This window comes from Chiroxiphia lanceolata, chromosome 2, assembly GCF_009829145.1.
Source record: "Chiroxiphia lanceolata isolate bChiLan1 chromosome 2, bChiLan1.pri, whole genome shotgun sequence".
Classification (NCBI taxonomy): Eukaryota; Metazoa; Chordata; class Aves; order Passeriformes; family Pipridae; genus Chiroxiphia; species Chiroxiphia lanceolata.
Window position 1 is genome coordinate 13861518 of NC_045638.1, and position 26290 is coordinate 13887807.

Sequence of the window (26290 nt, forward strand, 5' to 3'; positions counted from 1 at the left end):
TTTCCAAATATGTAAATGCCCATTAAGGAACTGTGGATAGGAATTAGGTTCCCCCTTTGTCTGGTCTTCACCAGGTTGGACAGACCCACATCTCAGCCTGTCCTCGTATGTCGTGTGCTTCAGTCCCCAAGCCATGTGTGTGGCCTCTAAGTATTTTTTTTATTGATATCTATTTAAAACTATAATCAAATGCCTGTTTGTTGTAGCATCTTGGCAAATAGATGGACTGGACACTGTAACAAGCTTCTCTTCATTCTTTGATTTCTATCATTTATTTTGGGGAAAGTGTGAGAACACTCTCTCAAAGGATATGTGCTAAAAGAGACCTATTGTATAAATCCACACAGAATTCAAAGAATGCAAAATAACAACTACTCTGTGGGTATTCATCCTCTGTTATTAGTGCAGGCAAAATGAGTCAATTAAAGCACTTCAGTTGAACTACTGCTTCTCTCAAATCCTCTAATTGCTAACTGCAGGAAGACCAAAGTTTAGAAAGTGTTTGAGAGATCATATTTGAGTGTATTATACTGAATTGGTCTCATCAACCACCACTTGATTTGCAAGACATTTTTGTTTCAGCTTTTGAAGAGGGTTTCTGTTCCAGCAAAAACATTAATCATGGACTGCCTCAATTGACATTTTGTGCACCTTTTTCACTCCCCAAGGGTGATGCAGTTGGTGACAAGGCCCTGGAAGTCCATGCTGCTTCAAATAAAGAGCGAGCCCAGAAGTAAAATGCTACATCACCTGGCATCAGACAGGTAAAGGATAAAGACTGATAACAGTTTGTGGCTACAGTGGCAAAGTAACCTGGAAAAGCTGAACATGTGCAAGTTTGACTTGTTATGTTCTTCATACTGATGCGGAAAGGAGGGGACAGATAACTTTATTTCTTTTAACATTTGTCAAGAATATGCATGCTCCTTAACACTATTTAAGTTAAGGAATTTCAATTCTTTGTCTTCAGAGCATACAAAATAAATATATGTCTACTGGAAGGGTTCTGAGTTAATTGAGCAAGGCCTTGTGATTATATTGTTAGTTGGTTTTGGTATTTTTATTTTTTTTCTTTCCCATTTCTTCCTTGCATGCCAAAAACCTTTTTGTCTTCTATGTCACATTTGTACAAGTATGAAGGAGGGAAAAGAAACCTCTTCCCTGCTGATAAGTTTTCTCTAAAGATTTGTCAGTGCCAGGGTACAGTGTTGTCTTACAGCCTGTAACAGTCAACGATGTGCCTGACCTTTCATGTTAATGCACTTCTCAAATGAGATGTTTCATCAGTTGGGAATAAATGATGGAGAAAATGGAGGCAGCATTTCCCAGTTCTCCAAGGCAGAAACTTGAGACACCCATTCTGTTTCTGACTTGGCCTCGGGGCTGCTTTCTAAACTCAAGCAAGTCCTATGGTTACAGTTTCTAGAAAAGCAAAACAAAAACATCCTCTCAACTTTTTCAAGATGGTTCAGTTTCATAGTACAAAAATTACTCTGTATTTGAGGCTAATTATTAATAATTATAATGGACATTATCTGACATCATTTAGTACAGAATGTCAGATAATGTCTGCTCTGTTATCAGTTGATAAAGGGTATCTTTTATGAACATGTTTTTTACTTGCTTGTCTTTGCCCTGTATTATTTTTACATCATGTTAAAAACTGATTTTTCATCAGAAAATGGTCCTGGGATTGTTGAGACTCCTCATTATTTTTCTGTGCAGTGTCCCATTTAGTACAAAAATTCTATTTTTTGTCCCTTACTGCCAACTGTGTAAAGAGAGCCCAGATTTAGCACACTGCACCAGTTTTTTTCTCCCATGCTTTACCACCAGTCACATATGTTTGCAGATGTGGTGGAATGCACACATCTGCTGAGCAACAGCGTTTCACTGTTACACAGCAACCTTTAAAAGCAAAATTTTTTTTTTGATGTTTTTTCCCTTAATGTGTTTTTAATGGCTATAGCTAACTCTCACAAGGGCAAAGAGTTGTGTTGACTGGCTGATGTACTGAGCACATTAGTTTTTCCTTCAGACATTTGAATATAAAGTCCTTAAGAATACATGTTTTCTAAGTATTTTGTAAAATATTCATGTGAAATAAAAATTGAAAAATAATAGGAAGAATTTTTTTTTTTTTTTTTGCTTAAAGATACCCAGGAGAACCAAGAGGAACAAAAGCCTCTCTACAATTCACTGAAATATTATTGTGCTTATTGTCAACTAGGACAGAACAGCTAAATGATAAAAAGCCAGGAAAATTGAATTTTGTTTGAAACACTGTACAAATATCAAGGTTCACCACAAGCAGAAATCCATAAATAACTGTTATTTTCTTTTAGCATTCCTTACTATGAATATAATTTCTGTTAGGCCTTTATTCATTTTTTGAAATGTCAGCTTTTTGCTTCAGACACGTTTTCTTTGTTTGGGGAAGGTTTTAAGACAGTGAAGATGAATTGCTCAGGTGCTTGAAGTATCTGGATGGTGCTGGTTTTGAGACCTATGTGCTTCACCACATATGGCTTCTGGAGGAGATATATAAAGGAAACTGATAAATTTTTGACCTCAGGCAATAAACTGGTGAAAGTTCAATTCAGTATCAATTTCAGCTGTTCTGCGGGGGTGGTGATTTGTTACTTATATCCAGTTATTCAACTCCATACCCAGGTCCAGATGTTTTGTTGGATTCGTGTGTTCCCAAAGGTTGGAGAACATGGCTCTGGCCTTTGAAAAGACACTTTTTTTTTTTTTTTGTTCTGAATGAGATCAGTCCTGAAAGTCTCACTGTATTTTCAACTGTTGGTAATATTCCTAGTTGAATATGGTTACTAGAATAAAGACAATCTCATTTCCTCGATGATTTGCCACAGCATGGGTCTCTGAAGTGTGAACAGTCAGCCAAGGACAAAATCACTTTGGGCTGGAGACAGCAATGTATTTCTCCATTCCAAAAACCAGCACCATTGCACCTCCTTTGTTATAGTTTGTCATCAATAATTATACATAAACTTCAGCTCAAACGACATCCCATCGTGGAAGAAGCAAGCTGTAATTTTATCCAGCTGTTGTGTAGAGGAGTTGCACGGAAGTGAGGGGGATTTTGTATTTTTCCTTGAAGATAGCATATCCCATTTTCACTCTGTTCCAGTTCCATATTTGTGTGATTCCATTTCTTTGAGTTAAATTACCCTGGTCTTACACCAGAGTAAGTAAGATTAGGAAAACATGCATTTGATGAGAATTTAAAAGAATTCTTTTTGAGAAAGTTGGTTAGTTACACCAGATTCCAGTTGGTGTTTGTTTGCTATGAAGTGTTCTTTCCCTTTTGTATTTCCACATAGGTCAACTATGGGAATTGAGTTCTCTAGAACAGACATGATCATTAGTGCTCTAATGTCAGTAATATGAAGAGTTAAATATCTCTACTGCAACTGAGTTGGTATTGAGAATGTTTCTCAAAAAGATTTCGATCAAGTTGCCACATCAAAGGAAAAAAGTTTTAATGTCACTTTGACATTTGAAAGAAAAGGCCTATGTTATTTAATTCTGCTTTGTCCCTCCTTTCCTCTCCCCCATGACCTCTGTCCCCTTTCTTTGGCTATAGGTGAAGAAAAATATAGATATAAGCAACAATTTCCCAAGAAAAAGATGAAAACCCATCTGAATCCATTTTGAATGTGACTAATCTGCCTTCTGCCTCGGGACAGTCTGACTGTGTGCTGCTCAGGCTTCTGGTATGGATTCTGTGAAAGGACATTACGTGTTTTGGGTCAGTCTGGAGACCTCGTCCTCGGTTCTGCAGTGGGACTGAAGTCTGCTCATGCTTGTCCCATTGCAGGATCAACACTGCAAGTAGCGAGTCTCTGAATCCCTGAATCTCTTATTATTTATATATAAAATAAAATTCCAGATACACAAAATGGTCCAGTTTTTTCCCTCCTCCTAACTTCTTTAAAGTCGTGGATGCGATGTTTGCACAATCTGTGGAAGGTTCTAGAGAGGTTGTTGACAGTGCCTGTATTTTTTTACCAGTGAGGGGAAGCTGGAAGTAGCATGATGTTTTGGCTGACACGGGCTCATAGAATTAGGAATGGGAACAATTACAATGACTCTTGTGTTTTGTTGGAGTCTCCCCCTCCTTTCTATACGAGTCTTCTGCCTCATCAGTGCCAGCAGGAGGTATATAATGAAGCATCTGTGAGTTCCTGTCTCGTAGATGGATGGGAATGGAGCTGTTAATGTTTGTTCTTGTTTTTGTTTGAATGCACAGCACAATGGGAACCAGAATGTTGTGGTGGTGGGAACCAGCTATAGAATAACTTGACTGTTTCCTTATTCCCAGCCAGGGGAGGGGAGGAAAAAGCGAAGCGAAGAGAAATACAAAAGGATTTCCAGCATTTTGAAATCTTTGCACAATAAAACCCTTTCATCATTTGTTGCCATTTCCATGAGTCTCTCTTTTGGGGCATGATGCTTCACAAGTTACTGTAATCCAAGTAGCTCAGAGCATTTAAAGCTGTGTTGGTGAGTCTTAAATGCTCCTTAATTAAACAGTGAATATGAGGAATGGGGGAAGGATGAAATGAGATATGTGCTTGTATGATACATTAACTTTCTAAAAAGAACAGGGAGGAAAATAAAAAGTAAATCATATTCAAAATTCTTTTAAACATCTTTGTTATTGCATGGTTAGATATTCCAGCTGAGCATATTCCATAAACTTTTAGAGAAAAACAAACAGACCTTGGCAATGTGAATGCCAGTGTGTGTGGGCATTATAAAATGGGCCAACTCTTTTTTTAATAGAGGCATAAGGCATGTGGTTGCCTCAGGCAGAAAAGCAGTGTCTCCCAACATGTTCAGTGTGTGTTTTTATGATTGTTTTAGGGTGGTAAAGATGTATGTTGATATAGCAAAGGGAGCAGAGTTCTAGCAAAGGGAGTTATGTGTGTGTGGTTTTGTTTTTACTTTAAACTTGCCAACATGGTTGAAGCAGGCTTGGGAGGATCAAAGTAGTGTTTTTGTCAGTAGTGGAAAGGAAACTTGGGAAATATCAATCATAGCTGTAACTGCTCTGTTACACCACTCCTGCCATAAAAGCATAGATTTGTTTCTTCCATTAAAGGTAGTTCTTCACTTATGCATTCTCATATCATATAGAGGATGATTATTAGGAATACAGCTTGAGATGCTGTATTTTTTTCAGTAATATTTGGCATATACCACACTGGCATTTAAGAACATGATTACTTGGTAATTCAAGTATTTTCACCCCGAGACTCCACCAAGAAGTGGTTCTCTCATTCTTGTTTTTGATACAGTTGTGTAATGGTTTGAGAGCTATTCTGTTTCTTTTTACTGCCTCACAGTCCAGTTTGTTTCATTCAAATGAAACAGCTTTAATTCTTTATTTGTTTACATATGTGTGTGTGTGCATGTTTAAAAAATACTGGGCTAAATAAACATCACTTAAATGCTTTTCATTTGATCACCTCTTCATACTGCATATTTACACTATTGCTTAAAAATGTCCCAAGTAATTCACATCAAACCAGAATGCTTTTATCTAGCAGGAAATGACTGCCTTCAAGCACCTGCATACACACAGGACAAGGAAATAGTTCCAAAATGTGAGCAAGACAGCCTTAGCTGAAATCCTTTCCTTACATCTTCTGTTTTTTTCAGCTGCAGGAAATAAAAAAAAGTTTCGTGCTGGTAAGAGCCCAAGAGATTGTGAACATTCAGCTCTCTTGGCACAGACTTTCCTAATGAGGAACAGGAGAGCAGTCAACCACTGTTGATATATATATATATAAATATATTTGTATGTATGCACACATGCTCAGCTACGTGGAACTAAATTGTGCATGCATGTGTTATCTCTTGCCAGACTTTGCCTGTGGGTATTACAATGTAAGCTAAAAATGGTGTATTCCCCAGCCAAGCTTCATGTCAACAGTTTGGTCACCCTTCCAGCTGAAGGCTTTTTGGCTTGATAACCAGAGTCTGTGCAGCTTAAATAGTGTTGTCATCTCAGCATCCTCTGCTGCAGTGGCTGCTGGCAGATACGTTGGGGCCAGGTTGCAGTGCTCTCTCAAAAAAAACATCTTTAATCTGCAGCTTGTGGAAGTTGTAGAACTGGACGTCGTTGGTTTTGCCCTATGTTGAGATCACAGTTTGTGTAGGCAGCATGTTAGTTGAGTGAAAGTGCACAGTGTAGCCTCTCCTTTTGCTAGAAGGAACATAACCAACCTGGAGTAATCCTGTTAGCGGGATTACCTATTAGGTAAATAGGCACAATCTTCCAACCTTGAATAAAAACACAGGATTTTGCCACAAGTGTTCATTGCAAGATCCTGTTTTAGACTCTGTGCTCTAGCTGCAGGAGGCCCCAGATACAGACTTATTATTGGGGGTTGTAACTAAAATGTGCTGGAGCGTTTGTCATTGCATCTGTCACCTTCAAGGAGACCTATTGCTGCACTGCAATAAAGAGCAGGATTGATGAGGAGGGAATTCTGTTTTACCCCTATAGAAAACAGTGGCCTGGGAGATAAAGGGAATTGCTATTGCTCTGTTTATTAGCCCTAGCAGAAAAACCTCCGTGTGAGCATATTTACTTCAGGATGAATATAAACTCCTGCTGCATGTGTTTCTTTTTTTGTTTTGTTATTTCTGTGCCTTCCTATAAATTCTGAGTTACTTCTAAAGCCAGTTTCATCGTAATAAACTGCTGTTGACAAAGAGCATTTTGGCTCTTCAGGCTTGCTGGGGAGACCGGTGTGGCTTCCTGCTGGACCTTCCTGGATGCGGCATCTCAAAGCAGCATTGGCTATTGCACCTGGATGGCCTGGCAGCTGGCTGGGTCAGCCCCACTGTGGAGTGGTTTTGACAGGTACAAAAGCTTCTTGTTTACAGGGAAAACCTGTGATAACAACATCATAACTACAAAGCAGAAGTTGTTTTGGCAGAAAAAAATGTGTTTCTAATTGTGCAACAACCACCTGTCCTCTTAAGTCTGTACCATTAGCTGATTCTTGTGTTTTCTGACTGTGGATGGTTCTTAAATTGACCAGAGCTGGCAGCTTTCTCAGGGTCCCTCTGGAAGAAATGTTGGTATATTGATGCAATTGTGGTGTTTTCTCCTATTTCATGTCAGTGAAGTTCATCCCTAGCCATCTCTGGTTAAAGACCAAAATCTGATCTGGACTTTCATCTTGTCTTGAAGTTCATGGGTTCCTCCAGTTTCTTTTGCCACGTTTTCAAGCTGGTTTTACTGGTAGCCATTGCATTGGTGTTGAAAGCTGGTGAATTCAAAGGTGGGCTGAGGGTGTCTCACAGCTGATTGCCAATCTTCTTTCTCTAAAAGTGCCTTTCTGCATGGGAAATGGGGCTACAATGCCTGCACCAAACTAAGCTGTCAGGCTCTAAATCTGCCAGCTAACACACAAAGCACGTCAGTGTCCGTCTGGGCTGTGTCCAGCTGTGGCAGGTGAACGGGTTGCAATGCTTATCACCATGCCCAGTTATGGAGGCATGATCCTCTTATGGGTAAGCTTTGCTGGATCTTCTGGAGAGAGGAAGACAGATCCCAGTTGACTTGCTTCTGTGTGCTTGGGAGTAGCCTTGCTGCAGCCTGAGCTGTGCTCAGTCGTGATGCCAAAATCTTTGTACCCACCATGAAAGCAGAGCAGTTGGGGCAATGGGACAGCCTGGTCAGGGAACTTCTCTTTTTTTTGTAGTGTGAATAGAAACCCTCACAAGACTCTAGAATTTAATTGGACTAAAGCTAAAGGATTACTTTATATGAAGCCTGAGTGTCTGAATCTTGCTCAGAAATGCTAACCTGAAGCTCGTGAGGCAGCCCATGAAGTAACAAGATGGGTCATGAGCTACCCGCTTTCTGGCTGAGGGGACAGATGCTGTGTCAGGAAGGCTGTTGCTGCTGTTCTTTCTCAACCTGGGTCCATCAGTCCTACCCGAGGAAGGTGGCCCACAGGGCTGTGCAGACGAGCACTGGAGGGCTGCGTGACAGCCCCTCATCTTGCTTCAGGGGCTTGCTTAGTGTGCATTTTAAGGTAGAAGTGAGTTCAGCCACTGCATGCCTCACACGTAGAACCGAATTTCTGCCTGCCTTGGTCGTTACGGTGTGAAGGCCACAGGACCATATCACATCCCGTACCAAACCCTTCCAAAATCAGCTGTTCCGTGTCCCACTCCACCTGAATCTTCCATGTCTTCACCTGAAGTACCTTCGCTCAACTGCAGGGCGCAGCACCCGTGCCCTCGAGGAGTAATCAGTGCCTTTGAACTGAAAGTGAGTCGCATCCAGCACTTGGCAGGGAGTGCTGAGGAGCCCTGCCGTGCCCCCGTTCCGCGGGCAGCTGGCTCTCCAGGGGGAAGGGGAGGGATGCCTCGAGCAGAGGTGTGCGATGATGCTCCCTTCATGCCAACTCACAACTTTACCTCAGGGATGTAGGAAAACTCTCACTGTCCCAGCGGTGGGGGAAACACTGAAGCATGAAGCCAGAAGAGTCTTCGTGGCTGTATGCACGTACCAGCTAAGGATCATAGGCAGGCAGCTGTGGAGAGAGCCCTCACCACCGCAGTTTCAGCCCCTTTAATTTCTTTTTTGTTGTTTTAAAATTGTGTACAGAAAATGGGATTCTTCCCTTCCCCCCATCCCCTGCCCCAGATTAAGTTCACCGACGTCCTCTTTGTAAATTTAGCAAGCTTCAGACTCACTTCCTTTTGTCAGGAGACCTGAAAGAGCCATTTCCTGATTCGTACAGGGCTCTTGTATGCGCACACTAAGCGCTCATTCATGCCGTGAATCATAAAGGTAACCTCCGTTCAAAGCGCTGCGCTGATACTTCGGCGTCGGACAAAAAAAAAAAAAAAAAGAGTTTTGTAATTTAACAGTTTTGTAATTCAGCCCAGCGCTCTGCAAGTCATCTTTGCATTTTTTGAGGAGCCGCACCAGTGGGGTTTTGATCCTCTGTCTTAACAGCATCATTTACAAACTGCCTAAACTAAAACGGGCTGGTGAAAGCACCAGAGCCAGCCCAAAGGAATATGTTTACTATCGTGTGCCAGGCTTGACACATTTTCCATATCCTGCCAGAGATGAGGAATGGCATCGGGATCTGGGAGTGAGTCAGCCTGGGCCCCCGGCGCGGTGCCGCGCGGAGCGGAGGAGCAGCCTCGCCGGGACAGGCTCGGGGTCAGCACTGCCCGTCGTGCGCTGAACTGAGTGGAGATGCTGGAGAAAACTCAGCTTCCAACAGGAGCAAAGGGCTTACTCTCCTGTCTGTGGTTCAGGGGGAGATCAGTGAGGCACGGTCTGCTGTGTTTATCCCTCCTGTACTCGGGTTTATCTGACAGTAAAAGGGATGAGCTGTTACTGGCTGAAGGAAGAAAGAAGGAAATGTGCACTGCTCGCCTCCCCCCCATCCCTGCCAAGTGGGAGAGCAAGCCAATTCGTACATAATATTGGAGTCCTCTGCCATTTAGCAGCTTTTGCACAGCATCCAACTGTACAAGCACACGTCCCTGGGGTCAAATAACCTTTGGCTGTACTTTTGCCTCGATGGAGTAAGATCAGGATGATCTCTCCTTGTACAGGAGAGCAAGATACACAGCTGCTAAAATCAGCAACTGTGTTTTGACCAAGAAGAAAACAGTAAAGGGGAAGAAGGCTTAGCTTGTGGAAAAAAAGAGGTAATATAAATGTGAGTGCATCCTCTTTTACTACCGTGACCCTTCTCAAACTCTTTAAAAAGCCAGATATTTACCAGTTGCTTTTCAGCATTATTGTTTGTACACCATTGCCCTATTTGCAGATGAGGGTAGCCTGCTAAAGGGAATCTCTTCTTGAGGAATGGTAGAGGAGTAGTGGTGTAAAAGCACCCTCAGCCTCAGCCTGGGCTAGTCAGCCCAGAATGACTCACGCCCAAAAGTAACTGAACTATGTGTGCAAAAAAGCCAGATGATTTTAGGCTCCCAGTAGGTAAGGGTGAAGTGCAACACAGATGTGCAGAACTCATTACATATCTCAGGCCACAAGTCTCTTAGCTAAGAATATGCTGTGCTGTGCTTGAAGCACGATTTTTATCCTGAAAGGGCACTACCATGAATAAACTCATAGCCATCAGTTGCAAGTAAACTGCCACAAATAAAATCATAACTCCTAAGGAGGTGTGAAGTGGTAATTTTAATTAGTAGTCCTGCAGGACTTCCTGTATGTTTGTGTTTTCCTTGTGGAGTGAAAGGTATAAGGGGATAGGTTTTATCTGCACACGAGTTCTCCCCTCTTTGCCTGCAGCTGAAAAACAGCTCTGCCTGCAGCAAGGCTGAGAAGCATCATCTGGCTCACCTGCCAGCCCCAGAGGGATGCTTCTGAAGCATGGGAGAGCTCAGCACCACCTCTCCCAACTGGAAAAGTGGGACTCTTTCTGCTCATGTCTGCAGCAACTGAGCGCTGGGGTCCCAAGGCAGAAGATCCTGTGATGTTTTCATACTTGATCGTTGACTTAATTCTCTGCACCAACTGGCTTCCTCTCAGCTTTCTCCTTTCACTGCGTGATCCCTCTCTCTGGTGGACTTTCCTGGCTTTGCCCAGAGCACCTCCCTGGCCTGGGGATCCTGCTGAGGTCTTCCCTACATTTTTCTCTCACCTCAGTAATTTTCTTAAGGAATTCTGACACCTCATCATTCCTGCTTGCAAGGTTTCTCATATAGATTCCTCAAGCTCTTTCTCATGTAAGGTAGCAGCTTTCATCACTGATTTTGGGACAGTATTTCCACTTTTCAAAGCTGGAGAACAATAAGCTCAGTCTTTTTTAAAATGTAATTTGTTTTAAACATCAGTGTTTTGAGCTGGGTTAATTTCTAGCGGTGGTGGCTGTGCTGGCCACATGGCCTCACCTGAGGTGAGGGGGACCTGAGGTACAGGGGACCTCAGCTCTGCACCAGCACGTCTGGAGGACTCCTGGTGCTCCCAGAGCCCTTATTCCTACAGACATGGTGTGTGGGGCCATGGGACATCATGCAGTGCCGACATGGGTACACACAGGTTGTCTCCCCAGCAGCGGCCTCTCTTGCCTTGTGGGAGAGGCTGCAGATCCAGGTGGCTGTCCCTAAAAGCCTGGCAACAGCAGCTTTGCAGCACTTCTGGCGATCAGCAGCCCTGAAAGGGTGTTACAGCATGCCTTGCATAACAGGGACTTATTGGAAGGTTATGAGTGTTTATTTATGAAGAGGTTGGCGTTGCGTTTGTTTTTCTAGGGTTCAGTTTCCTGCTCACGTGAGGGCAGTTTCAGGAGACAGCTGTCCTGACTAGCAGGACGTACATACTGGTACCCTTGGCCAGGTAAGATCTTCAGACCTGACCTTCCCTCTGTGGTGAGTGTGGGGATGAGGACAAAAGGAAAAAAGAAACATCAAAGCAAGAGAGAGCAAAAGTGTTCACTGTGGTTTGAAAAGGGCACAGTGAAATCCTGCAAAGAAACTATAGTAGATATTTTTATGCATGCTCTCCACTGTTGATTTTCTCCTCCCACTAGTAAGGATTGGTTTCTCATCTAATCCCTTTCTCCTTTCTCCCCTTTTCTACTACCAGCAATAATGTTGGAGGGGGTCACATGCTCCTCCCCAGGTTAAAGCTTAAGGGATATTTTTGTGGGTGACTTCAGCTGTGTAAGAGGAAAACTTGTTTCTCCAGGATGCACAAGGCTGAAGATGGGCAAACACCCAGGGACACAGCCTTTCCAACTCTGATTTCACTCAAGGTGGCTACAGTAGCCCCAAAGTCTTGTTATTATATTTCATAATGAGTTTCTTTTGATTGCTCTAGGTGATATACTCTTTAAACATTTTGATGTTTAAACATTTAGACTTTAGGAAAAGGAAATTACTATGAGATTTTTTAAAAAATTTCATAGAGAACAATTTATTGTAGCAAGGCAATCAGAAGATCTTGTTTCTCCTGGGATGGAGATTTAGGCACTGATTTATTAATCTGATCTATTTCATTTGTCCTAAAAAAGAAAGAAAGGGAAAAGACAAGCAAAAGTGTGTTTATAACAAAGAAGCTAAATGGGCCTCTCCAAGTGTGCGTGTGCCATTATAGTGCCCTAAATCTCTTTATAGATTAATATAGATTAAGCCTGTTAATCTTTATAGATTAACAACCCACTGTTATTTTACTGAAAACATAACTAGACACCCTGAAGTAATATGTAATATGATAATCCCAGTCCAGTGGTGGTTTTGGATTGATAAATGTTATCAACAGTTTGTTGGAAAACTGCACCAGATGTTTTTTCTGGTGCATTCTTGAAGGTTGCCTTTGATCAGCCACAACAGAGAGGAGGGTTTCCTGCTGAGTGCCAAGTTACTTGGGCATTATGTACCTTCAGATGAGTCAGTGGAATGAGGGATTGTCACAGGGCAGGAAAGAACAGATGAAACCGAGTGTCGTGGGGCCTCTGACTAAAAAGAAACTGGCAGGTGTTGGGTGCCCGACCGGTATTTTTAGGGCTCCCTTGCAGGAAGCTGGAATTCCTGGCAGTGCTGGTGTGAGCTCATGGTGTCAGGCTGCACTGAGGCCTCTCCTGAGGTGATGGCCCAAGGAAGGTGATCCTGAAATGATGCTGAGACCCCCACATATCAGGCAACACAGCCCAGAGGCTTACCACAGGACCTCCTGCCTTTTTCACAAAGCAAAAGGCATGAAAAGAAGCCCAAATGCTACCCAGCCACTGCCCTCCAGGAAAAGAAGGGAGACTGGTTCACTGTAAGCAAACAGGATTGCACTGGAGATGTGGCTTGGCCATTAGTCAGCCCTGCCACAGGGCTCAATGGGATGTGGGCTCTCCTCCCCTGCAGGAAAACCCCGTAACACTTCTGGGGAGGCAGCTGGCAGGGGTCAGCTGGTGCTGGGGCACTCTGGGGCTACTGGTTCTTGCTGTGGGGACCAGGTCCTTGCCCTGCTGGCACACTGGATTTGCTGTGGCTGCTGGTTGGAGCATGTCTTTCTTGGCTGGGCAAAGGACACAAAACATGGCTCTTGGTTGCAAGGCACAGCAATTCCTAAAACAGAGGGTATAGTACACACTTCTTACTGGTGGTTGTGATAGTCTCTTATTTAATTCTCTAAATATACAGTTGTGTGTCTCAAGAATAAAGTACTTAGGACAAATTACTTTATACATAAATTCAGTGTTTAATATCTTCAACACTTTCTGTAGATTTCCTTGTAATACAGAGTAGAACAGATTAGACCTATCTCAGTTGGGAAGGACCTACAAGGAAGATCTAGTCCAATGGCTTGACCACTTCAGGGGGACCAAAAGTCAAAGCACATTGTTAAGGGCACTGTCCAAATGCCTCTTGAATGCTCACAGTCCTAAGAAATCAGCCACCTCTCCAAAGCCTGTTCCAGGGTTTGACCACCCTCTTGGTAAAGAAATGCTTCCTAATGTCCAGTCTAGACCTCCCCTGGTGATGCAGCTTTGAACTGTTCCCATGTATCCCATCATTGGGTCCCAGGAAGAAGAGATTAGCACCTCCCTCTCCACTTCCCTCTCAGGAAGCTGTAGAGAGCAATGAGGTTGCCCCTCAGCCTCCTTTTCTCCAAACTAGACCAGCCCCAACAGTTCTGTCCATTGAACGGGACTGGCCCTAGAAATGAGCCCTGAGGAGCACCACTGCTGACCAGCACCAGACAGATGTAGCCCCATTCGCTGCAACCCTTTGAGCCCTGCCCTTCAGCCAGTTCTTCACCCAGTGCACTGTAAATCCACTCATCCCACAGTTTGATATGGGCATTAGCAGTTCACTGTTATTCCTTTAATGGAAACTACACAAAAAAGTGTATCATAATCAGGTGCAACTTATGTACTATTTATGCACATTTTCACTCAGGTACTGAGTGTATTTGCTGTGAATGAAGTAAAATTCCACTATATCTCTGTGGGGAAAATCTTTTAGCTGTAGCTTTAATGGGGAAAAAGAAGAGGCACTCACATGTGTGTGCTCACTCACACATGATACGAGTCACACGTGAGACCATGGGACTAAATAAACTGCACTGAAGAAAAGGAGGATTCAGTTAATGGTGGCAGCTCTGCCAGATGTCCATGGGGGTTGTTCCCAGGTTGAGGGCTGATTTGAGGTCAGCCCTGGACATCATCCTGGCTGTACTTGCCCGGCCTGGGGTGGTGGCTGAGTTTGCAGAGTTTTGGTAAAAGAGATTCTCTGGAAAAAATATTGGTGTTTCATGCCAGCTGTGTTGCAGAAAGCTGTTTTTGGGAACACTTGTTTCACTGCAGAGAACTGTATTTCTTCACTTATAAAACTCAGTGTCTGTTTCACCCAGTGTGCCGGGAAGCAGCCTGTGAGACAGGCAGCCAAGTGTTCACCCACAGAACCATAACACGCCCTTTGCCTGTCACGTTCAAGTCTGAAAGCCTCTTCAGACAAGACATTTCCTATCTGAAGAAGTGTGAGCTTCCTCTTCCCGTGATGTAAAATAGCTGCTGAGGGAGGCCTGGCAGCAGCGCAAACCCACTGTCAGCCCTCCCCTGCCCTCAGCATGCCCAAAAGCCTGAGGAGGGATGAACTCACACCCGCTCCCCACATCTGCCCATGTTTACCTCAGTGGGTTTCTCCTCCATCACGCTCCCGCCACAGAGACTACAGTGAGCCCATGTACGTCACTCTAGCTGTGGTGCCCTGGCAGGCACTAAACCTCAACTGCCACAGCTCACCCACTGCAGAGAAGTTGTCTCAGACAAACCCAGGCTCTTCTCAAATACTGTTTGCCATGTCATGAGGCTCAGCCTCACTGGAAAAGGATGCTGTTTCAGCTCCAACTGGCATGGTGTGCATCCGTGTGGTATGTTGGCAGGTGCTGATCCTGCAGATGTTCCCCATGCTGCAGCCAGGCAGGTTTTGCTGGCTGCAGTGTCACTAGAGGTGACTCTATGAGAATTTGACACTTGGAGTTGTTTGTGGGGAACGTCTTCTGCAGGCCAGCTGAGGGACTGGGGCTGCACCCTGGCAAGTGGTGAGGGCTGGCCCAGCACAGCCCACAGCGCACTTGTGTTTCTAACCTCTTATTGCAAGCTGCACATGCTTGAGGTGGATTTACATCTGGTTTACATCCTTTACTTCTGCAAACAGGAGCACCTGATGCTTTATATCTTAAATCAAAAGACCATCAGTTCTTGGATCCAAAAGGCTCAACAGCTTCTCTAGGATCAAACAGGAGATAATGTCACATCCTCCTCTACACCTTTTCTTGATTTTAGACCTGTGTTAAAAGGACTTTTCACTTTTGCAGTGCTGTGTTTATTTCAGAAAATACCCTAGCTGAGAAACCAGGTGCGTGTGCAAGCAAAACCCCAGCTGCCCAAACTGTGCTGGAGAGGCACATGGCTATGAGGATCTAGAGGCAAATGTGGTCCTGCCTGGGAGTGAAGCAGGGATGTCTGACTATGCTGAGCTGTAGGAGTGAAAAGTGCTTTGGCTTTTAACAGCAGAAAATAATAGCTTGCTGACACCAAGCCCAAATGGCAAGAAAAGGAGCTCTGGGGTTCTGGGTCCCTGCAGGACTTCTGTAATCAAATTTCAGTCAAATCATGGTTATGGCAAACCCAGCATGGAAATACAAAATAACTTTATTACTTCTCTGTGCAGAGAAGGTAGTCAACTCATGCCTATAAATCCCAAGTATTTGCTTACATAAATTATTTTTGTTTTCCTTTGGGATTCTTTAACCTTGTCCTCACTTCACCGTCATTTGTACCAGCTGTACTTTGTAATGCAGTGGACTTTGGTTTATCACCCTTTTTTACAGTCTGACAGCTTTACAGCTTTCAGAGATATGTAGTTACATAAAATGGGTGTGCTTCCTTGCCTGGCTAAGGAACAGCATACACTGATGGCCACTATCCCTTGAATTTTCAGCTGGCTTTGGTTTTGTTTAAAACTGGATTAATAAGGTGTTATTTCTTTGATACTAGCACTTGCTGCTGCCTCTCTCTGCCAGTTCTGCCAGTTGCTCTTCAGCAATAATTCCTGCTCCTACACCATGAAATCCAGTGCTTGCTAATGCATTGAGTTGTGGCTAATGAGATCAATGGGCAGTAAAAGTAATGCAGAAATTATTAATGTATACCAGAAATTTACCTCTGAGACTTCTGAATTTGTGAAATAAGAGTCTTCTAGTTTCTTTTGACTACATTATCTGGAAGGAGTAAACCCTATACTGTTTCCCTTGATGCCTCCTCTATCGGATGCGTGGCTTCCTGTGGCAGGTTGTGGTCAGCCCCTGCACCTGGCCTCCTTCAGCACTGCAAACCTCTCCTCCTGCCTCCTTTGTAATTTACATTTTCTACCCCAATGGCAAAGCTACAGCTCTATACAGGGGTTATTACCTCTAGGAGCAGTGAATGCAGATTTTGATCCATCCGTCTATGTTAACTCTGAAAAAAAAAAAAAGACCCCTGTGCCTGTGACTGTAGCTAAAACACATTCAGGCTGTGGTGGGAAATCCTCCTGTACATTTTTGCTACTCCATGGTAGGAAGTTGGCTAGGGAAGAAACCCAAATTCTGTCATGTGAACTGATTGCAAAAGGCACGGGACTATGAGTCTTTTGTTTGCTCCTGTGCAAGCTGTGGGGTGATGTTTGTATGTCAGTGTCTCAGAAAGTTCAGGGAGGTCATGGAGAGCCCAGACTGGAGTTTGCTCCTCGTAAGAGCAATAAAGAAGGACTGTTCAACGGTACCTTCGCTGTGGTATCTGGGTGCCTAATTATAGTAACCAGCTTTGAAAAATCTCAGCCTGCACTTTTATCAGTGCATTTTGAAAACAACACTGCAATATTCAGTTACTTGGAAACACTGATGGGCTTTCATGTGGAAATCTACCGTCTCTCTCATGTTTTTTTCTCATGTGGAGGAAGGTTTCTAGTAGGAATTTCAGGGGTTCATGTCCCATCGCTGCTCAGTGGGTTCCCAGGAGGTGATGTGAAGATGTTAAGCCACCTCATCATGCTGTAAAGCAAACTTTCAGGAGAGGATGGGCACCTGGTTTCATCTTACCAAAGTACGTTCTTTTTAATCTGTTTTGATGGAGAAGGGAAACAGAGTTCAAGAAAATGGAGGTTCCTTTTCCCTTTGAGTGGATGTGACCAGCTGACATCTGCTATATGAACAATCAAAATATGCAAAGTTCAAAACACAAATAAACAAAACTATTTACCTGAGAGCAGTTTATGTATGAACAGGGTGTTTGTTTTCCACCCTCATGAGCTATTTATCTCCTGGGGCTTTTTATCTCCTGCTTTGGCCTGGAGAAAATCTGTGAAATAAAACCAAAACAGGTTTGAAGATGGAATTGCTCCCCATCCCTCCCTATTTTCAGTTAATGTGTGTACCTGTGGTTTATTCTGTTATCAACCATGGGGAGTGTTTCTGATTGCAGAAAAAATCAGAGCATGGTAGGGAGAGGCCTGAGGGTCAGGAGATGAACATCCCACAGGGCTGCAGTGGTGGTGGGCTGTGCTCCTACCCCAGAGCCCACATCACCGTCCTCAGCCTTACACTCTCTCCTCCACGTGCTCCCTATTGAGACTAGTCTGAGCTACTAATGGATTCTGAAGCCCTCCATCAAGAGTGCATTTACCAAAAACCTGGACAGCAAAAACAGTCAGGTTGGGGGGGGGGGGGGGAGCAGGGGAAGGAAGAGCCTTGGGAGGGAGTCGCGCCTGGATGGTGAAGTTAGAGCCTGCTTTGAGTTTGCAGTGAGATTAAACATTAGCAGCTGGCATGCTGCTGCTGTGCTGCTTTGTTTCAGACAGCAGCCGATGCATTTATTTAAATAGCGACCACTTCTCTGAAACATGAGTTCCTAAAAAGAAAAAAAAAAAAAGAAAAAAAGGGGTTTAAGCAATCCTGCCCAAGCAAGGAAAACAACTGGGCAAAGCCGAGTCTGTTACGTGAAGTGAATTATTTAAACCCAGGCGGGTTTCCTCGGCGCTGCCATCAGTCAGCCTGTTCCCAGTGCCTGTGTGTGTGTGTGCGCATTCCAGCTGCTCAGCTTTTGCTCCCGCGAGGGATGTAAGGGGGGGAGCCCAAGGGAGCGAGCGCTGTGAGGAGGAATCTTGTGCAAAGTGAAGGAAATAAACCTTCTGGTCAACTCAAAGGGAGGGAGGTGTGACGCACACCTCTGGGCTGGCCTCCAGCCCGAGGTAGCGCCGTGTGGCGGGGAATTATGCAGAGCTTTCCTGAATCCCTCTCCATACGTAGCTGGTGTTTTCCCTGCAGCTGAGACTTTCGCATTCAGCGGGCCAGGCTCCAGGATGGCGAGTCTCTCAAGACAAAACACCGCGTGCAGGAATGCACTAAAGCCCCCCTATGCTCTTTGGAGGAAAAGTTTGCATTGGCTTTTTGAATTATGTTGACAGCAAAGGCTCTTTACAAGAAGAGGGGAGGGGGAAGGGTTGTTTTTCTCGCATATATTCTGTTTTAACTTAAATTATGTAGACAAAAAAAGCCTCCTTCCATGCTGTCGCTATGGCTACGGCTCAGATCATTATGCAGAAGCCTGTGAACAGGAAAAGGCCAAGTGGAGGGGGGGCAGCGAGCCCGGCGCTCCTTCTGCTTGCTGTCGGGTATGGTCCTCTGACGCATCCTCCGGCCGCAAGTTTGTCCAAGGCCACCTTTCTGACCCCACCCGACGGGAGCGTGGAAACACTGCAATTGCGAAATCTTCTGCTGGCTTGCTCAGCGTTAGGAGAACTTACCGGGTCATGAGTTTGAGAGCGAGAGCTAGGAGGAGCTTCGCACCTCACCACCCTGGAGATGTTATCAGCGCGGTCATTAACACCGCCTCTCTAACTTTTCCCTTGAGGCAGGCAAGGGAATAGGGTGACGCTGACACACCTGCAGGCCACCCGCAAGCCCTGTGCCCCTGCTGTGATAGGATCCCACTGGTGTGATACCAGTGAATAGCTCAAAGCCATTGCTTAGCCCCCATCATATGCTCGCAGTGCAGCTCAGTGGTGTGATCGTGCGCACTAGGTGAGGTTTCTCCAACGCCTAAAGCCACAGAAAACACTCTGCTGCGTGTCTCAGTTGTAGTACCAGAGTCACTTTGGTGTCCCGGTAGCTTGAGAAAGTTATTGAGGGAATTTAAAATTGGTCTTGACCCACGGCATTACCATGTCACTGTTGGAGACTGTTACCAAAACTGTGAGAATACTTCTGCTGGTTCTAAAAACCCTACTGCTTAATAGGATCTCAACAAAAGTCACATCTGAAAGGTTAGTGTCAGTCTTTCCTTTCATATATGAATGTTTAAAATAATCACCAGTGGCTAGAAAAGGTCTTCTCATTTAGAACTGCCTCACTTGTTTTCTGTGACTCCCAGAGAATCTATTTCATCAAAATCTGTTTAGAAAATGCGATGATAGAAGATGAACAAAATACGATAAACAATTCTGAATTGATTGAAAATCTGACTAAGCTGCTTACTTTCCTAATTATAATGCCTAATTAGTTGGCTCGTTCCATTCAGTCATGCAGCTTTGATAGCTTTATTGTGCTCTAGAAGTCTGGAGCCTGAGATTGAAGCATGTCTGGCCTAGATATCTAATGAACTGTTAATTTCAAAATAAAAACATTCTTAAACTGCTCTACTAGCAATCACCTTCTGGTCTGATACACGGAGCCAGAAGCACAGCTTAAAATAACCAAAACAGATTGCATTTAGGACTGAGATGCACAAGTAGGTTAATGTAGCTGACAGAGTAACCAGTGAAGTTACTGCAGCTTCGCCAAGGAGAAGAGACAACACCCTGGTGCTCAGCAAGAGCTGCTGGAGACCATCTCATCCTTCCCATTCCACCTCCATCACCAGCTACTGGGCTGTTCACTGGGTGGACTTACTCACACTTCCTTTGGCTTGCTGAATTGCAGAAGACTACAGGCTGAGCAAGAGCAAGTAGGGAGGTTTTTAGCCTGGCATTTAATCTTCGGCCAAGCGAGAAACAGATTTCTGTTCCCCTTGGGTAGGAGAGGGATTTGAATCTCAGGCTCCCGTGCGTGGTATGAGTACTCTCACAGCAGCTGAGGTGCTGCACAGCCATGGGCAGTGTCTGGAAATGATTGTTTCTTATGCAGAAACTGACCTGCTCAATCAGGGTAATTTTGTGACAGATTCTGTGATGACAACTGGAGTTTGTCCAGACAACCATTTGGATATATCACAGAATCATAGAAGGGTTTGGGTTGGAAGGGACCTTACAGACCATCTAGTTCCTACCCTGGTCAGGGATGCCACCCACTAGACCAGGTTGCTCAGCCCCCCATCCAGCCTGGCTTTGAACACTTACAGGGATGAGACATCCACAGGGCAACCTGTTCCAGTGCCTCAGCACCCTCACACTGAAGTATTTCTTAACAGCCAATCTAAACGTGCCCTCCTACAGCTTAAAGCCATTTCTCCTTGTCCTGTCAATACATGCTCTTGTGAAAAGTCCCTTTCCAGCTTTCCTGTAGCCCCCTTAGGTACTGGAAGGCTGCTAGGTGGCCTCCCAGAGCCTTCTTCAGGCTGAGCAGCCCCAACTCTCTCAGCTTGACTTCATAGGTAAAGTGCTCCAGCCCTCTGATCATCTTTGTGGCCTCCACTGGACTCGCTCCAGTAGGTGTGTGCCCTTCTTGTGGTAGGGACCCCAGAACTGGACATGGTACTGCAGGTGGGGTCTCACAAGAGCAGAGTAGAAGGGCAGAATCCCTTCCCTCCACCTGCTGGCCACACTGCTTTTGATGCAGCCCAGGACATGGTTGGTTTTCTGGGGTGAGCACATGTTGCCAAGACAATGTCGAGCTTCTCATCCACTGATGCCCCCAAGGAAGAGCTACCTTCTGCTCTCTTTCAAGAGCTCATATATTTTTTATTAGTCTTCTTATTCTTGAAGGCAACAATTGACAGCCACACCTCACACCTGGGCAGAACTGGCACACTGCTGATTACACCTCAGCTAAAACCAGAAACAAAACAGAAAATAAGGATAGTTTCATGCTAAATGCCCTGCACAGCTTGCTGTTGGCCCCAGGCAATGATACCTTATTCTTAAAATTAGTTCAGGATAACCTGTAGTTGAAGCAGTCACTGCCCTCTACTCTCTAGGATGAGGAAATATCTTCCAAGTGATATGTGATTTATGCAGTGACCAAAAGGTTTAAAACTTTGTTTTATTTAAACCAGTTAATGTTATAAGGCATATAAGTCTCTTCCCTTCCTTTGAAGCAAAAGCAGTGCTGGCCAAAAGAAACTTTTTATTGCAAGGTTACCACAGAGCAAGAGGGGAGCAGTGTAAATCTTGCATGCACCCGCTTTCACCATCAATTTAAGAGAAGGGCCAACACAGTACTGCAAAGTTAACTTGTTTCAAAGGCAACTAAAAAATTGCTGAGCAGTATTGTTTTCACCTACTGCTGTGCAAAGGCTTAAATACACAGTATCTGTTTTCTGTTAAGTGCTTAATACAGCATTTAATTTCAGGCAGCTCAGCACCACCTCAGCACAGAGGCACAGGCAGAAAGGCTGAACCTTATCTGAAATCATGTACAGAAGCCCAGGTCACCCGAAGCATTCAAGTTTGGTGTTTTAAAGTCACATAACGGAGCTTTTTTTGTGGTTTGTAAAAATACTTTCTCCTACATGTGACCAGTCAAAACCTTCTTTTGTTACTTAGGCTTTAAAACCGCACCTGGATGCATCTTCCCCTTAAAGGTAATCCCCTTCCAACTGAGGTGATCTGCAGGTAACGGGAAGGCTCAAGCTCCAGATTTTCTGGAGCTGCTTTCCAGAGAGAAGCAGCCTGATTTAGGGACCCCAGCTGTACCTTAAAATTTAGTTCACAAGAGAGGATGCTGTGCACTACTGAGACCATGGTAAATTGTTTCACTCATCGTGAAAATGTTTGGGTGAATCAGGAAGTCTTTTATTAATTCGCATGTTATTTAACTGAAAACTGTGAGAATTAAAGTCAAAACTACTGCCATAAAGTGAAAACACTATTTATTTTTATAAAAGGCAATAATTAAAACAAACCCTACCAGTGTGTACATTGTACACATTTGAATGACACTTACAAGAATGAAGTTTCCATATACAAGGATTACAAGCCCACACTGGTAAAGGATGCACACAAGCACATGCTGAACTTCACAGATGCCAACTCCAGATCACAGTACCAATTACTCCATGACCACACCTGCATAGCGTTCTCATTATTAGATCCACACTACTTTATTCCACTACAACATGTACATAACACAGAAAGCAAGAAGGAGTTTATTCAGAGAGCATATATATTCGCAGAAAGAATTTATTTGCTGGAATAATCTCTCACTCTTCTGTTGCCATCTTCAAGAGATACTCTTTGTCAATCTTGAAGAGCCTCCACCCCTCCTCAGTGGACAGATCGGAGGCGCCCCTCCTCTTGTAGAACCTGATGGACGGTTCGTTCCACTCGGCGACGAGGAAGTGCATGCTGCTGCAGCGGCACTTCACAGCCACCTGCAAGGCAGGACACAGCACACGGCTCACACAGCAGCCCCGGGTCACGAGCACAGCAAGAACCGGTGAGATCACTCAGCAACTCTGCATCACCAGTCAGCGAGTTCATTCTGTCAGTCACTTCTCACTGTTCACCAGACTCTAGACAATGCTTTAAGCTGCCTAGTGTCCTGTGACCTCCTTAAAGTCAGCGTAGTGCTGAAGGAGAAGCTCCACACAGTTAACAGAAAAGCAAGAACACTGCTTTGTGTTCAGTTCTGCTTGTTTAGACTTATCATTAAGACATACCTGGCTTAAGTTCTTCAGAATTTCTGACCCGATACCAAGTCCTAAAGAAACAAAAAGAAACAAGAAACTTAAGTTTCAAATTTAAAAAAGTCCTACAAGCAACTAATTTCATTCTGTAATATATACCTCTATACTCAGCCATCACATAAAAATCTTCAAGATACAGCAGTTTTCCAATCCATGGATCGTAAGTGAAGTAATACATGGCAAAGCCCACAACACATGTTTCTGAAACAAAGGGTGTAACTTCAGCTCGTCTGAATTTAGAAGGCAAAAATATTAAGTCTTACATGCATGTTTAAATATATGTATTCTCTGTAACGTGCATACATTTGATATTAGAATTAAAAATGAAGTTTACAAGTAAGTACACAACTGAAAATATGATTTCTGACAAACTTGTATCAGCCTAACAGAACAAAGTTTGCCCTAGCCATACCTTGAAATCCTCAAAAGCACTATCACAGTAAGTGCTAACACAGGGCTTTTTTCTACAAAGTAAAGCACACCCTACTGACTTATCAGTATTTCCACTCATGAATACAAGTAAGAACTTTACACAGCAGCTCACAATCTAGATGACTGCCCCAGCTCTGCTTCCTTAGCAACCAGAACAGTCTGTCAAACTCTGAAGAACACTGATCTTTCTGTGTACATTTGTCAGTAACTACACTGTGTGAGAAGGCCTAATCCCAGGCCACCTTTACAGCAGCATTTCAAGCACTTCAACTTAAGCTTCCATGAGAGCATCACGCTGCTTTATTTACCTTCAGTCCCATAAAGTCAAGGTAAATAAAGCTGCAGCTTCAATTTTAATTGTGTGTCTCAACAAAGAAGAGAAACAACTCTTCCAACAACAGCCCACTCAAACATAAACCCTGAGTATTTTAACTATTTCTGCACATACTGTAAGAGAAGCGTGCAAACAGGTTTCTGATCTACTGTGTCTTTGGTAAAGGTTTGGGAACAGCACTTGTCCCTGTAGACCTTACCTCATATTATGATCATCTACTTTATTGTGTAACGGATCTTTTAGTTACCTCCCCGCCCATCCATGTACACGGAAGGGCCATGTACATGGCGAAGCTAGAGACTGTAACCTGAAGATTGGGGACAAATTAAAGAAAAAAATGTGATTCAACAGAATTACATAAAGGTAAGTCAGGGTCAAACAAGAAAAAACAAGAAAAACTGGAGTAAAGTACATTATGTTATACCTGATCTTCCCACGCTTCCAGGATTAGCAACCACTTCAGCAGAGCATCACTATACATTACTGCATTTACCACTTAACCTACTCCTCCTACCCCAGTTCGCTGGTGAAACCTTATGTACAATCGATAACACTAAGCACATGATGCCTCTGTATTTTTAGCATCCAAAAATAAGCATCGGGAAGCCTCACCTTCAGACGACCACTGGTCTTTCGGCACTTCTGCAACCAGACAGTGGTAGAAAGGGTGCTCGCCAAAACCATCCTCAAGCAGTTCTGGAAGATCAGAACACACGGGCACCTGAGCCACAGACACCGTCACTCGGCCGCCCACCCGGCGAGCTGACGCCGCCTCGTACCTTTCTCAGTTAGCACCACTTGGTCCTCCATGTCCTCGTACTTGGCTAGTTCCTGGAAGAGAAGGAGCCGTGAGCGGCCTCTCCCCGCCCCCCCGCCCTTGCGCAACACCTTGTTTTGCTCGGGCCCCGTCAGCGCTGACCCCCCCGCACCGCCGGGACTGAGGGATCCCCCGGTCCGCGCCCCGCCCGCACCTTGATCAGTCGCAGCAGCTCAGGGCAGTCCTCGGGACGCGCGGCGCGGATGCTGAACGATGCCATTTTCGGCGGCGCTTCCCCCTGCGGCCCCCTCGGCTGACGAGTCCCCGGTGTGTGAACAGGAGGAGCAGCTGTTTCTTCATTCGTGTCCCGGGCGCGGCGGCCACCTGCGGTCAGTCAGGCTGCGAGCATGTCCCGGCGGCGTTCGGCTGCTGCGACCCCTTCGCGGTCCCTGCTTCCCCGGCTCGGAGAGTGATACCCTCCGCCCCTGCCGCCGCATTTATAGACGCCTGCGCCCCGCCTCCCGCCGTGCGCGGACCAATGGGCACGCCCTCTGCTCTCCCCCTCAGCCAATGGGCGCGCCCCACCCGGACCCTGCCCTGGCCCCGCCGGCAACAGCCGCGGCGTCTCGTGACTCGCCCCCCCTGCCGCGCGGGGGCGCCCCCTGGCGGAGCCGCGGGGCGAGACCCCCCTGTTCTCCCCGGGACGGGACCGGCCCTCAGGGCACCCCGGGACCGCCGGGACCCTCGGCCCCGCCTCTCCCGGCACCGGCTGCCACGGACAGCCCGAAAAGCGAGCCCTGCGCTGCCCCTGTCTCGGGGCTCTCCCTGGAGGAGCACCTTGTAAAAGGGCCGCGGCGCCGCCCTGGCCGCGGGGCGGTGATGTCGGGCGCTGTGCACCGCGGACGAGAGAGAGGGGGAAAAAGGCCTCGGTATTTGCTTGGAATACGGAGTAATGATCCATATCCAAGCCTGCTGCGCGGGAGAGGGTGTCTAGCGCCAAGGTGCGCCCCCGGGCGGGAGCGTTCTGGTGGAAAAGAGTTCAAAACACCGAAGTTTACCCTTGGGATCGGGACGTTTTCCAGTCTGGCACAGGCACCGTGACGCCCCTGACCGGAGGGGAAGGGGCAGTGCTGGGAGAAGCACGAAGGACAGGAGTGGTTTCAAAACAGGGGGGAACTGCCAATAGTCTGCCCTAAGGGAGGCTGAGACTCCATCCCGATGGAGGTATGGATGTCCCTGAGGATAGCGGTGGGTAAGATGAGGAAATTTCATCTGCATAAGACTCCCCAAAATGACTTCGGAGTATGAAAGGATGGAGGAATTATTCCCAGCCCTGCTCTCCCTCTGGACATGACCTAGAGATGTTGACCTGGTGACCGTGTGGTCTATGGACCCAGCTGGGCCACCCAGAGGAGAAGTGCAATTCCTCGGCATACATATGGTTTTCTTTTCACCCTCTTCTATTGCTGTGCAACTATCACGTCCATCCTTAGATACTGTAAATGAGCTCTTGATCTTAGATTTAGGTTAATCTGACTTAAGCGTGGTTTGGGATATGGGAAGGCACTGTCATGCTGCTGACTCTCACAACACTCATACCCTATTTTTCAGTGTATCCAACAACCAACAAGATTCTCCTTTATTTAGACAGAGGGGCAGCACAAAACATGAAACTACAAGAGAATTGCATAAAGAAGTGTGTATTCTGGTGGCTCGTGTTAGCCAAGAAAACCCTTTGGCACACAGTGGGAAGTACCTGGAGCCCTAGAAGAATAATTTAGGATTTATGCAAACACCCTAACTGGCTCTGTTTATCCTCTATTGGTGCAAAAAGGGAGATGCCCAAAGAAC

General features: G+C 45.2%; 2 protein-coding genes across 4 annotated transcripts in view; one reads left to right on the plus strand and one right to left on the minus strand.

Moving 5' to 3' along the window:
* APOO (apolipoprotein O) overlaps positions 1-4112 on the plus strand; it is a 30722-nt gene extending 26610 nt beyond the window's left edge. Inside the window, exons 8-9 of one of the 2 annotated variants that reach the window (XM_032679495.1) lie at positions 669-764; positions 3611-4112. In XM_032679495.1, coding sequence (XP_032535386.1) covers positions 669-737 — 69 coding nt within the window. In that variant the 3' untranslated portion in view covers positions 738-764; positions 3611-4112. The other variant, XM_032679496.1, reaches the window with a different exon arrangement.
* A 17973-nt stretch (positions 4113-22085) lies between these two features.
* Positions 22086-24916, minus strand: SAT1 (spermidine/spermine N1-acetyltransferase 1). Of its 2 annotated transcripts, XR_004355303.1 has the most exons (7): positions 24654-24916; positions 24462-24513; positions 24295-24378; positions 23882-23989; positions 23016-23117; positions 22890-22930; positions 22086-22601 (listed from the first exon to the last, which is right to left on the minus strand). XR_004355303.1 is itself a non-coding variant. In XM_032679497.1 (6 exons), exons 1-6 carry the CDS (start codon positions 24717-24719, stop codon positions 22431-22433), a joined length of 516 nt encoding a protein of 171 aa, XP_032535388.1. In that variant the 5' UTR covers positions 24720-24913; the 3' UTR covers positions 22086-22430. The 2 variants fall into 2 exon arrangements, 1 of the variants encoding a protein (XP_032535388.1); XM_032679497.1 differs by lacking the exon at positions 23882-23989 and having other exon boundaries at positions 24654-24913.
* Between the last annotated feature and the right edge of the window lie 1374 nt (positions 24917-26290).